Below are 12,834 nucleotides of genomic sequence, written 5' to 3'. Positions count from 1 at the left end.
GCCAGACTGTGGGTGTGAGTCCTCAGTACTGGGCCCCCTAGCTGGAGCTAGGGACAGTGTGGAAAGAAATCAAGAGTGAGACCTGGACCTGGGCTTATCACTGGAGCAAGCAGAAGGAGTCAGGTCATCGTTCCCTAGGAGAGACTTGTAGGAAAGCAGAGGATGTCAGAAGCCAGGCTCTTTGGAGAAGCCAGAGGCTGCCCTGAGGTACCAGGAGCATGGGGCTGGTGAGTGAGAAAAGGACCTGGGCATTTAGCTCTTGTCTCTGGCACATTTTGCATGGGAGCATCTCCTGAAAGTGGAGATGGCTGTGTGTAGTTCCAGGATTCACTCACTGTCCCTCATGTTGGGCCCTCGAGACTAGTGGGAATCTTTCCTTTGGTTTACATGAAAAAGTTGATGTATATGCTTGAGGGTGGCTCTAAGAAATGATAGAGGCAGTGAGCCAATTGGCAAAGCCAGAGCCAACCCTCAGTGGGCTCTTAATCAGCTGCCTTTTTGGAACAGACCTTACTGTGTACAGATAAGGGGGCTGGGGCTTTGAAACCTCTCCCTCAGTTCAGTGGCATCCTTAGGAACTTGTACAGGAAAATGGAAGATATGCTCATTTGTTGTTGCCAGTTCAGTAATTGCCTTGTCTTTGCTTTCTGCTGCATGGAGTAGAACCCAGCTGTTTGGGCCCTACCCCAGGTAAGACTGAAGGGTGGTAAGTCTGCCATCTCCAGATCCATCACAGGCCCCATGGGCTCTGGAACCTCACTTTTATGGCCAGGGAAGGCTCATGAATTGTATATTGTGTTTGCTTCCTTCATCTTTTCACCAATAGTCTGCTGGAGAAGGTTGAACAAGAAACATGGCGTGAGACCGGCATTTCCTTTGTGACCTCAGTTACCCGCCTCATGGAACGCCTTCTTGACTACAGGTATCTACTCAAACACCTGCCTGACCTCATCTCTGGTCAGGATACTCTCCCCAGCAAGGACATCCCTTGACCTTAAAACTGAGATGATGTGCCTTTCGGGGGAGGACTATTCTGGTGTTGGGTGCCATCACTAGTCATTAGGAGGCTACTTATGACCAAAGAGAGAGAGGGGAGAGAGCCTTCTGCCAGGGGTAAACCAGGGCTTCCTGGGATCCCCCTGATATGTGGGCATATGTACCCAGGAGGCATCCCAGGGACATGCAGCCATCTGGCTTTCCATCCAGAAAGGTCAGGGCTGAGAGGAATGGGCACAGCAGGGGGGAAGAGAAAGGCTGTCTCCAGAGCAAAGCATGGAACCAACTGTAGGTCCTTAGTGCAGGCCTTCCTCAGAGCCATATGGTAGATAGTCAGGGAAATGTCTCTTGGTACAGAAGTGTGACCCAGGAGGACTTTCAGTTGGCTTTCCCAGGGACCAGAGACCCCACTTTTCCATGCCTCCATTCTTTGCCTAAAGTCTGTTTATTTCTGTCCCTTGGTCCTGGTCGTGAGAAGAGTGGAGGAAGCAGCCTGTGAGCTCAGAGATCTTTATGCTATGTTCAGTCCTATAGATCATGTGAAATTAGTTTTTTCATGAAAGCCTGCCTTTTCAGTCCTATCACTATTTCTGAATTAGTCCAAAAGTGACAATGAAGCTACCACAGCATCCTTAATTATTCTCTCATCAGAGTTCAGGTGGTGGCTAAGTGTGCCTTTTGGGAGCCTAGAGAAAGATAATATGGAATGAAGAGGAATGATAAAGAAAACCCAGCCCCAAGCAATAGTTTTCTTCTCTGTGCTACAAGATATGCAAATGCCAAGGGGGAGCATTTTCAACCCATGGATCAGGAAATGAGAGAGGTTAGGTCACCTCCAATTGCTGCTGAATAGAAGGTGCTGCTTTGCCAAGACATCTGCTATGCAGGAGACTTAGGTGTCCAATGCACTGGCCTTGATATGGAAATAGAATTCCTGAGAAATGTGCTCGCGTCTTGAGCATCCCCTCTTCCTGTAGCACACTTGCACTTGTGTGAGCCCATTTTTCTTGGGCCTTATTAGGGCACAGATAGCCTTTGGGGGTCCCTTTTAGAAGAGGGGGCTCTTTTATTCATATCATATTCCTAGCCTCTCCTGCACCTGCCATCAGACAAGGAAGAGGGGTCGGCAAAACTCTGTACCTCTCCCTCACTACAACATTTACTAAAGGTCAGCCCTATTTGCTGTGGCCTACTAGAAAGAGTGGAAATTAATTTCTTAGGCTCCAAGGCCTAGTTCCAGCTACCTGTTTGATTTCTCTACCTACCTTTCCTAAGTAACTCAAACTCATCGCCAAAACCAATTTCTTTCTCCTCCATTTCTTGTCTCCATGATGGTTCCTACAAAACAAAGTTCAGACTCTTTCACGTGTCATCAGAGGCCCTTCATAAACTGGCCTTTGCCCACCTCTCCTGCCCTATCTCCTGCCAATCCCCAATACCCATGCCCTGTATCCCAGCCTCCCAGTGCTGCTTCTTGTTAGCATAAAAAGAAAAAGCATGATGTTTATGATAGCTTTCATTTGTTAAAAATATACCATGTGCTTTGTGCTTTACAAACATTGTCTCTAGTCTCATAAGCAGCCCTGAAAGATTGTCCTTGTTTTTACCAATGAGGAAATACCATTGGTAGAAGTGCCATTGCCAGAATTTGAAACCAGATCTATCTGACTCAAGAACCATGCCCTATCTCCTCATCTATGTTGTCGCCACTCACATCCTTCCCTTCAGACTTCTGTACATGCTGTGACCTTCCAACCAACCCCCATCAAGGAGGCTTTCCCAGCCAGCAGCTTACCTGGCTCTCTGTGCGTGCTTCTTGCAGAGCGGGAGTCACACTGATGGCGATCATTTGTCACCTTTCTGATTCATCCAACAGAGGAAAGCCAGCTCCTTGAGGACAGGGACCTTGTCCTTATCTCCCTGTGCCCCTGCATGGAGCCTTGATGATCCCCTGGCAGGTGTGCAATACGTCTTGATTGAATGGATGAACTTACTGGGAAGACCATGAAGGAACCAAGAAAGTCTCTTCTTCTACCCCAGTGCAGTTTAGTTGAACAAGAACTTACTAAGAAAATAGTTCTTGAAAGCTAAAAAATATATACATTGATTAAACAAATAATCAATAGTTTGTACTCCAGAATGACCTAAGCCTCTTGAGTGTGAGACTCTATTTTAGACTAGCTCAAACCTTAGGTACTCAGAGGAGTACCTCTTCAACTTCTGTGTTAATGTCTTCAACTTTTGTGTGAATCCCAGACACTGTGTATCAGATATAAAGATGCTCAGTGGTAGCAACTATATTTCCCAGGTTAGAAAGCAAAGCCCTAGGAGGGTTTTCTTAGTGCCCTGGAACAGACAGGGTCAGAGTTAGGGTGGCCAAGCCCTTGGGGCTCTAAGTGGAACCTCCACCTGGAAGAGGCAACTGGAGGTTATGGAGCCTTTCTTTCCCAGGCCCCTCCAGTCACACTGAGGGCTGCCTGGCCGCTGGTCTAGGCCACCACCACTCGCTGCACATAGCCACACCCAGAAAGCTTCAGAAGCCTCTTTCAGGAGAGTTTTCCCTGTTCATTTGTCAGAGAAAGAGTGAAAGAGGGAGCAATGGTTGCACCCAAGTCAGAGGCTTTAAAAGGTGTCCTCTCTTGAGTAGCCACACAGCAAAGAAGAGTCTGCTGTTAGCAGTGCATGGGAGAGGCAGTCGTGGAGCACAAAGGTGTGTAGGAATGCCCCTGGCATCACAGGGTTGTGGCCACTGCTTTTCTGTTAAATTGATTTGGCTGTGAAGTTCTAGCTATGGCCAAACAGAAGGTGATGCCTGAGAAATGTTTCTGATGCTTTCTAGAAAGAAAACATTAAATGCCAAAGTAGCTAGGTGAGATCTCACTACCCTCCAACTTATTGGAGGGACAGATGCCTCCTGCCACTTCGTGGGTTGCTTGGAACAAGTTGGCCATCTGGCCCTTAGGTTCACTCCTCTTGAAGACTCCTCTTGAAAAGTCACAGCAGTTTCCTGTCCCTCTTAGCACTTAAATGACAGGTTCTGCAGTGCCATGTTCAGCACACCCATGTCTGGCTACTAAGGAACCAGATGCTTTATGGGGTAAATGTGCTGATAGGGCACACCTAGAGAGGAGGGCCTTGGTTCCAAACCCCACAGAGCTGCCAGCTCTGACAGGAGCCCTCCATAGGAGGAAGGACACTTGGCTTTGCAGAATACCATGAGAGTGGTGTGGATTTTCAGTATCCCTTTCTTTCAAAGAATCATCTCAAAGAAGTCATCCTTTTATGTGCTGGGATGCAGCTGGGAAGGTGAGGATAACTGAGTTTGTCAAATGACCATCCAGAGGCTCAGTGACTTGGACTAGGTCTCCTGACTCCCAGCTGTGATGTTCTTCAGTGTGCCCTGTGCCTGTTAGTGGAGCAAAGCCAAGGCACATTCTCCACCTGACCCTAGTGGTCCATAAACTCCCCTTATGCAGCCTTTCCCAAAATCTGCTAACACACAGCTACAGGAGGAACTATATCTTCTCCAGAGCACTGTGCAGTGCCACAGAAGGAGACACAGCATTCAGACGGGACTCTGGCTGGCTATGTGTACAGGAGGCTTCTTGCTAGATTTACAAGTCTGGTTCTCATTCTTCTTCATCACCTTGTGTCAGGCCTCTGCTCTTCCCAGAGAAGCTTGGCTTTGACCAGTCCCCTCTCTCCCTTGGGAAGGATCCATTCTCAGTGTTCCCATTGTTCTGTGTCTCACAGGCCAGCCCTGACCCCCCCATACCCAACTCTGCTCAGCATGAATGCAGCTAAGCCCTGGGTGAAGCTACCCCTAGATCAGAAAGAAGCTCCAAACCCGCTGCTTCTAGTTGGAGGGGGTTCCAAAACCTAGTGCACAGGAAGAAGACCATATGGAGAACAGCCAATGAGGTGGTGAATGTGGCAGCCAATGCCATGGTTGCTCTGGTCAAAGGGTGCCAAGCTAGATCCCTGGAGTGGAGCATCTTGGCTTATATTCAGCACTATCCTACAAAATGAAAGTTATCCTTTAAGGAAAGCTCTGTGCCTCTTCTTTTGGGAACTTGAGGCGTGAACCTTCTACTTTACTGACACACTCTTCTGTGCTGAGGAGAATGGTAGGTATAACTTAGTACCCTGATGTAGCTCTACACTCTGCCACCAGAACAAGGGGTTGAGTTGAACAGAGATCTTTGAATCCTAGGAGTGGGTCCAAAGCTCAGAAGGAGCTCACAGTACAGTCCTCATCTGTGGAAGCCCTTCCTGTTGGAGAACATCCTAATCTTGGGTTTGGTCATACTTATGCCTCATTGACACTGCAGTTCTGTGTCTTGTCCCAGAGGCACCACTTTGTGCCAGGGAACACTCATCTGTGCTTTCCCTTCCAGGGATTGCATGAAAGGAGAGGAAACAGAGAATAAGAAGATCGGCTGCACTGTTAACCTGATGGTGAGGACATGGGCTCTTCTTCCTGTCTGCCTAGTAGCATGGTTTCTGTCCTGCACTGTGATTGGCTTGGCATTCCTACAATACATGGCTGTAAGCCTAAGAGTTTGAGTCAGGGCATCAGCTCTGTTACTGGTTTCTTAGAGACCTGCACCTCATCAGTCACATTCCCACTTGGGAAAGGAATGAAATGAGCTTCTCTTTGGACAGAGCTCTAGCCTGGCCTCTTGGCAAGGTCCCACAAACTGTGACATACCCTAATTCCCAGTCTTCTCTGATCCCCATTCTGCCCTGGTGCTCTTCCTCTTTCTCACTACTTAGGGCTCCTTCATATCTGCTAGTGGTTCCACTCACAGCAGGTGTGCTACTGGCTGGTCCTTTCTCTTTCTGGTGCTGACTGCCTCCATGGCTTGCCCTCTCCCTCCTGCCAAGCATAACCAGGGCTTTGGCCAGCTGCCTGGAGCTCAGATATGGCCTCCAGAGGTGGCACCCTCTCTCATCTTTATGTGTATTTCGTTCTCTCTTACAGAACTTTTACAAATCTGAGATTAACAAAGAAGAGATGTATATCCGCTACATCCATAAGCTTTGTGACATGCATTTGCAGGCCGAAAACTACACAGGTGAGTGGGAAGCAGAGAGCCATGCCTCCCAGTGAGGACAGACTGGACAAATATGCACAGCTGACAGACAAATGCTCTGGGCTGGTGCCTGCCATATCTTAACAGAGTATTGGGACCCTTGCTGCCCCCTCAATTCACTCCTTTCCCTCAACTCCTTTGTAACATATGGTGGAGAGAAAGCAGGCCGAACTTCCTCTTGTGCCTTTGTGCCATGTCCTTTGCTGCCTGAGGCTGTAACACTCTCCTTGCCTCCTATCCATTCCCATCTGAGGCCTCAAAGGTGACTTCCAAATTCTGGTGTGCCAGGTTCAGAGCATCCTGAGCTCACTGTCATTCCTCATGACCAGAGCCTTTCTTAGGACCTTCACAGCTAGAGCTAAGTCAGGTCATAACACAGGAACATATGCCTAACCCTGGGACTTCTAGAACTCGCTGGCAGACCTCCCTTGCAGTCTAGGCTCTTCCCCTGCAAAGGCACAGTGGCCCCACATTGAGCTCCCACTGGAGAGTATGGAAAGTGTTCATCTGACTTTCTGTCGGGCTCTTTCATTTTATCTACAATTTAAACCCTTACTAAGGCCTTTTCTAATAGAGCAAACTTAAAAACATTTCAATGTTCCTGTTACACTCTTTTTACAGAGCACCACTCTGAGTCAGGAGGGTATGTGCATGCATGTATGTCCTGCTTGATAACCTTGTGCCATAGGTCCCCCAAAATAGCCACCTTCTTCACTGTGGTGACCAGCTACTACGTCTTAGCTCTTGGGCCATAGGACTTAAATTTGTGTGATAGACCAGGAAATTCAAGCTATTCTTGTCCACAAACATTACTAGAATTAGATGGATTTGTAGAAACACAGAATCTTCCTTCCTTATCTCTAGATGTTAGAGAGTGTTTGGCATAGATGCCACCTTTTCTGACAACACAGCTTGGCAAGAATTAAATCTGAAATGACTGGGCTGAATTTGCCATTCTCCACGTCCACTTCCAGCCATGATCCCAGCAACCCTCAGAGACAGCAGCAAAGTGACAGACTGTGATAAATTCCACGTATCAGTAGAGGCATATACTAAACTTCTGGAGAACTGAGCCACGACTGAGAGGCTAGGTCAGGAATTTAGACAGAGAGAGTGCTGAGCCTTGTCTCTGGTGACCTCGGGAATGACGTCTGAAAAGAATATAGGCAGGGAAGGAAAAGCTTTCACATGGCTTTCTAAGCTCAAGAGGGAGGCCCTGAGTGCCTCAAGGGCTTGTCTTCAGAGAGGAAAGCCTTCCTGGGTCCAGTGAGAAGGTGTGTGCATCCCTGGGCAGGAGGATCCAGTGGCCAGAGCACAGGCAGAGAGGCAAGGATGGGGAGGAGACTAGAGAGTGTCTGCAGGCAAGTGGGCCTAGCTAAAACTGGAAGTGGGTCACAAAAAAATTAGAAATAAAATTATTTATGGTCATGGGGAGCAGACTTGAGTAGGGCCTTGAAAGTTGGGCAAGAACTAGAACTAATCAACTTGCCAGTAGGAGATGCCCACTAAAAATGAGCAAATAGAACAGGAAAGAACAGACTGTGTAATGAGGATCCTAAGCAGTGGCTGTAATTCAGTGTGACTCATTCCTTGGAATTTAGGAAGCCATAGTATTGAGCTACTGTTGTCTTATATAACCCTCTCTAACTGTTCCACATGTAGGGTAAGGTGTCACTGGGCCTTTGCCCTGGGTCCAGAATCAACCTCCAGGAATAGAGCTTCTGGCTCCAGGCCCATCACTCAGTTACCACCATTCACACTCTCTCTCTGGTCCTATTAGAAACAATAGAGAAGAAGAGAAAAGGTCATTCCCGGGCTCATGCTAAGGAAAGAAAATGGAGCTGGAGGCATTGAGGCTGGCTTAGGGAGGGCTAAGAGAAGCCTTGATCAGTGCTCACCCCTGAGAACCACTTCTGATAAGCTTAGAAAGGAAGCTCTAGTCAGGTGAGCAAAAAGGAGCCCAAGAGCTCTCTCTGATATGTGTGTGTCTCCCAAGGCAAGGCAACCTGTGCAGACTCTCAGGTAGCTGGGCCTTACTTTATGTGGAGCCCAGAACAGATGACCAGGCTGTGGGAGGAAGGTGTCTACTAGGATTTTTTGTTCCTTCATGCTGTGGTCACCAGTTATTGGCTGTCTGGGCAGCCCCTCTATCTCACTTTTGGTATCCAGTGTCCCAGACCTGGGTTGCACATGCCTTGCCCTGGCATACTGCTTAGCCCAGTCCCCTGCACCAGGCTGCTCCTGGACCCCTGATAAGAAGCCCCTGGACCTCTATATTGCCTCCCCCCACAGAGGCTGCATTCACTCTTCTCCTCTACTGTGAGCTGCTGCAGTGGGAGGAACGGCCACTGCGGGAATTCCTCCACTACCCATCTCAGACAGAGTGGCAGCGGAAGGAGGGACTGTGCCGCAAGATCATCCACTACTTCAACAAAGGCAAGGTAGGTATCATTAGGCAAGTCTTTCAGCCCCTCAACTTCCGCTGTAATGCATGGCATCTCAACACTGTAGGGATGGCAGCAGCTGCAGAGGGTGGTGTGTGGAATGGTGAGTGGGTGGATGCCTGTGTGTGCATCAGATTTGGAGGCAGCATGATTTTCTCTGAGGAAAAAAAATAACAGCTTAATTCTGTGGCTTGAAAGCCAATTCCAGATTAGGGGTTAAGAGACAACCCCACATACCAGCTTTGCACATCTATAAATGCTAGTGCTACTACAGCAGAGGCTTTTGGGCCCCCACTTGTATTTATTAGACTTACTTAAAGAATTGATGTGGCTTTCTAATCTGCCATAGAAAAAATGAATGGATTTTAGCCATAACCAAAGGAGGCCTATACTGCCTCTTACTGGGACGTGTTCTTGCCTTGAATTTCCCTTCCTCATAGCACAGCCTGGGCTTCTCTCATTGGGGTTATTCTCCATAAAACTCAATTCTGTAGGATTGGCAGGCATTGTCAGCATTGGTTCAGACTTCCTTGGGGCTTCTTGGCCATCCTGTTCCCATCTCTAGGGGAGCTCCTTGTGGGGCCCCCTCACCACCTACTTTTGAGTATGGGCCATACACTGGAAAGGCTGAGATTGTGTAACTTGTTGAGGCTGTTCTTTCATTACTCAGCTTTGAGCTTGTTTTCAAAAGCTGAACTAGGATCATCTGGGGAATTGTAGTGGCTGAGTCCCTGACTCAAATAGAAATTGGTTTTTAAAAATGAGTTTTTTCACCATAAAAAAGAAAGGTTTAAATGTTAATGATTTTTGCCCACAAATCAGAAAACATTCATCAGTTTTACATAACATAAGAGGCTTTTGTATTTGCCAGAAACGTTGACCCATGTGGGGAATGCACTTGCAAGCAAGAACCTTTCCAAAACCCCAGGAGCTCTTGTGTAACCTAGCCCAGAAAGGAGGCCCATGCTCAGCTCTCAGCCAGCCACGTGTGACTAATCCACAGTGCTGGCCCAAAGGCCCCTCTCCTTTCTGGTCCAGGGCTGGACTTAGGGCCCCCTGGCAGCACTCTTTTAGGGCTATCTTCCTGGCACCTGGGCCACTTGGAGCTGCAACTTAACCCACATACCCAGCAAGCACTCCCAGCTCAGGGGGAATGGCACAGGCCTGGTAGAGCTTGGTAGAGCATGAGTGCTTTTAGTGTTTTAGTTCTCTTTTTCCATGGGCACAGAGTGCAGAGTGGAGTGTTATCCTAATCTGATTGAGACTACCAGTGGGACATGTAAGCATTAATGGCCCCCTCTTCATCCCACGCTACAGTAGTATTTAGAAAATCTGGTTTAAAAATCTGGTTTAGTATGGACAAGGAAATGAAATGCAAAACCTGCCTGAGTATTGTGGATGAGCAGGAAGGAAAGAAGGATTGGGAGGCTCCATAGGTCATCTCCTCAGGGATCTCCCACTCCTAGCAACCCTGCCTTTGCTGTGAATTGCTGAGAGAACAGGTTCTGTGCTGAGTACAGACCACTCAGTGAGCCATTTCCTGAGCTCATTCTCAAAGGGATGTTTATCAGATTCATTCTCTTGGGCTCATACAGAAGGTCCCACTTTCTATTTCTGTGCCTCAGTACCTGATGGAACCCAGTGAGTAGGGCTAACCAATTCTTGAAAGCATTCAGAGTTCTTTTTAATGGCTCCAGAAAAGCAAAACCTGGCTGCTACAGGAAAAGTGCTCCTGTAGGGTTCTTGACACCCGGAGAAAAGCTACTTTGGCAGCAGGAGGAGGGCAGGAAAAGGAGAAGGCTCCAGGGAGGGGGCAGATAAAGGGGTTCTAGCACTGCCAGCACACCCTGCCTCACAAGCCAGGCCCTCCTAAAGTTTCTTCCACACACTCCCAGCCTCTCTGTTATCTTCTTAGACAACCTAATCTCCTTTGGTCCCATGTTTATTTCCTGAGTACCCAGAAGGACTGAGTCAGAAGTTCAACTCATTGCCATAGCCTAACCCTGAGCCATTCTCTCCAATGGTGAGGTGGTTAACCTAGGAAACTGCTCGAAGGTAAACTAGGCTTCGGTCCACGGAAAGTCAGCTCTCTCAGGCCAACAAGGAGAGAGGCACTCCAAAGGGATAGGGTGTGGCAGAGTGGGAGTTGAAAGAAGGAAGGGGAGGTGTGAAGATGGGAGCTGGTCCTTCATCACAGGGCAGAGGGATCAGACAGGAAGCGAAGCTGGACAGAGTCCTCTGGCCGCCGTGTATCTAGGACACAGACCATTAGGACTAGACCAGCCTTCTCTGTGGGGGTAAGCTTGGGCTCTTCCTGCTTGGAGTGTGGGATGCAATTGCCCATACTCCTTTGAGGGAATGATGAGTCTGTTGCTTCTAATATGTTGTATGTAAACAGAAGTACAAAGACTGCTAGTCTTGAGTCCCAGGCCTTTGCCTTCCTTTCCAGTTTGATTAAAGTGAGGCCTAAGTCATTGCAACTTTTGTGCCATCCCTGTCAGAGAGCAACTAGGATTTGTAAAAGCACACATCTGCCAGAGCTGGTAGAAGTGATTAGATTTCATACACTGGTAAGGGGTTTTAGAGTTGTTTTGCCTCCTGCCAGAAGGAAGGAAAACAAGCGAAAACGTGTAGATGGGGATGCACTGTGCCTGCAGCACATTTCCTGCCAGTGTTCAGAGGCAGCTCTCAAAGCCCCCAGCCCACCAGTGTTCCAACACAACCTCTCAAGGCTGGCAGAGGGTCTTAAAACTCTTAGTCCCGGCTCACTATAAAGATAAGTGTGGGGTTGGGGGAGGGCTTGGAGCAGCGGGGTTACAAATTAGGGCAGAGATGACAGCAAGGCAGATGAGCATTGATCCCAATAGGGGAGAAGACCTGCTTTACTGGGAGCTACTGTCAGCAGGCAGAGTGCCTTTAGCCATACATGGGGCTCTCATCACCTAAATGAGTAGTTCTCCATGGGGTGCTCTTGTCAGGCTAGCCAGAAGTCTGCATACTGCTCAGCTGCTTAGCCAGCTGCCTGCCAGGCAGGCCCTGTTGTGGGCCCTTGGCTTAAACCTACCCTAGCAGCTCTTGGAGCCAGGGAGAGGACTGATGTGTGCCCCTTTGAAAGCTTTCATGTGGAGATGTAAGAGGCTTTCTAGCTTGCGGAGGCAGAGGCATTGTAGTGGGCAAGGAATCGGGGTCTATTTAAAATTCTCTTTGGTTTGTTTCAATCTTATTAGTGGTTCAGTTTCAATCCATATGGCCTTAATTTCTTTAAAGGATAGAAATAATATGCTCTTTTTGAGAAACACAGTCCCAAATGAAATAGTATTGTCCTTCTCCTGGATGCTATTTCAAATAGTATTTTTAAAAAATATAGTCCTTATTGTTTAAACATTCATACTGAAATATTTGTGGGTGAAATTCTATGATGTCTGAGATTTGCTTCAAAAACTATGGGGAGGAGTAAGTAGATGGGATATGAATGATACAGAACTGGCCATGAGTCGGTCATTATTAAGGCTGGGTAATGAGTACCTAGGGGTTCATTCTTCTATTCTATTTTTCTATATGCTTAAAATTTCATAATAAAAAATTTTTAATTAGTACTTAGAAGCTGGCGAGAAGAATCTGGCTAAAATATCAAGAAACTGACGATTCCCAATCTAACCAAGAGAGAAAGCACTATATTAAAAAGAGAAGGAAATGAACAATATGGCCCCTTAGTGAAGGCCACTGCAGCCTTCCTCAGGCACCTGTTAGATGGGCCTGTCACCATAACAAGAGGCATACCACAGAAACAGCCTGGAACCTGACTAGGCAAGGATCATCTGAAGCCTACTTTAAGATTTGAAGCTTTCTGTAAGGGAAACTGGCAGGCCTACTACCAAGTCCTTGGATAGCCACTTCTTGCTTGGTTTCCATAATTTTTTCTGAGCTTATATGATTTTAATTTAGAAGTCATTGTTTCCTTCACTGACTGAATCATTAAATAAATCTTTATTAAGTGCCTGCTCATTCTTGGCACGGTTCTAGGCTCTGAGGATAAAGTAAATAAACAGAGTCCCTACTGTCCTCCAGTTTATCATCTAATTGAGACTAATACAACAAAAAAGTAAATACTTTTTTTAAATAAGATAACTTCAGAGTAATGAAACAGAAAATGGATGGGGAAGTGCCTGTCATTGACGAGATAGTCAGAGAAAGGCCTCTTGGAAGTGGAGACGTTTGAGTAGAAATCTGAAAGCTGTGCCTTGAGCTAGAAAGCCACAGTGCTGTCCAGTGCTGTCTGTTGTGCTTTACAAATTGGT

At 47.4% G+C, this 12,834-nt stretch overlaps 1 protein-coding gene across 1 annotated transcript in view; it reads left to right on the top strand.

Moving 5' to 3' along the window:
* Positions 1–12,834, top strand: part of DOCK3 (dedicator of cytokinesis 3) — a 441,430-nt gene that overhangs the window by 400,099 nt on the left and 28,497 nt on the right. The window contains exons 34-38 of the mRNA XM_046674809.1: positions 664–690; positions 827–922; positions 5,394–5,454; positions 5,981–6,074; positions 8,385–8,533. Coding sequence (XP_046530765.1) covers positions 664–690; positions 827–922; positions 5,394–5,454; positions 5,981–6,074; positions 8,385–8,533 — 427 coding nt within the window. The remainder of the gene's footprint in view (positions 1–663; positions 691–826; positions 923–5,393; positions 5,455–5,980; positions 6,075–8,384; positions 8,534–12,834) is intronic.

This window comes from Equus quagga, chromosome 1, assembly GCF_021613505.1.
Source record: "Equus quagga isolate Etosha38 chromosome 1, UCLA_HA_Equagga_1.0, whole genome shotgun sequence".
NCBI lineage: Eukaryota > Metazoa > Chordata > Mammalia > Perissodactyla > Equidae > Equus > Equus quagga.
This window is presented reverse-complemented; position numbering and strand designations above follow the sequence as displayed.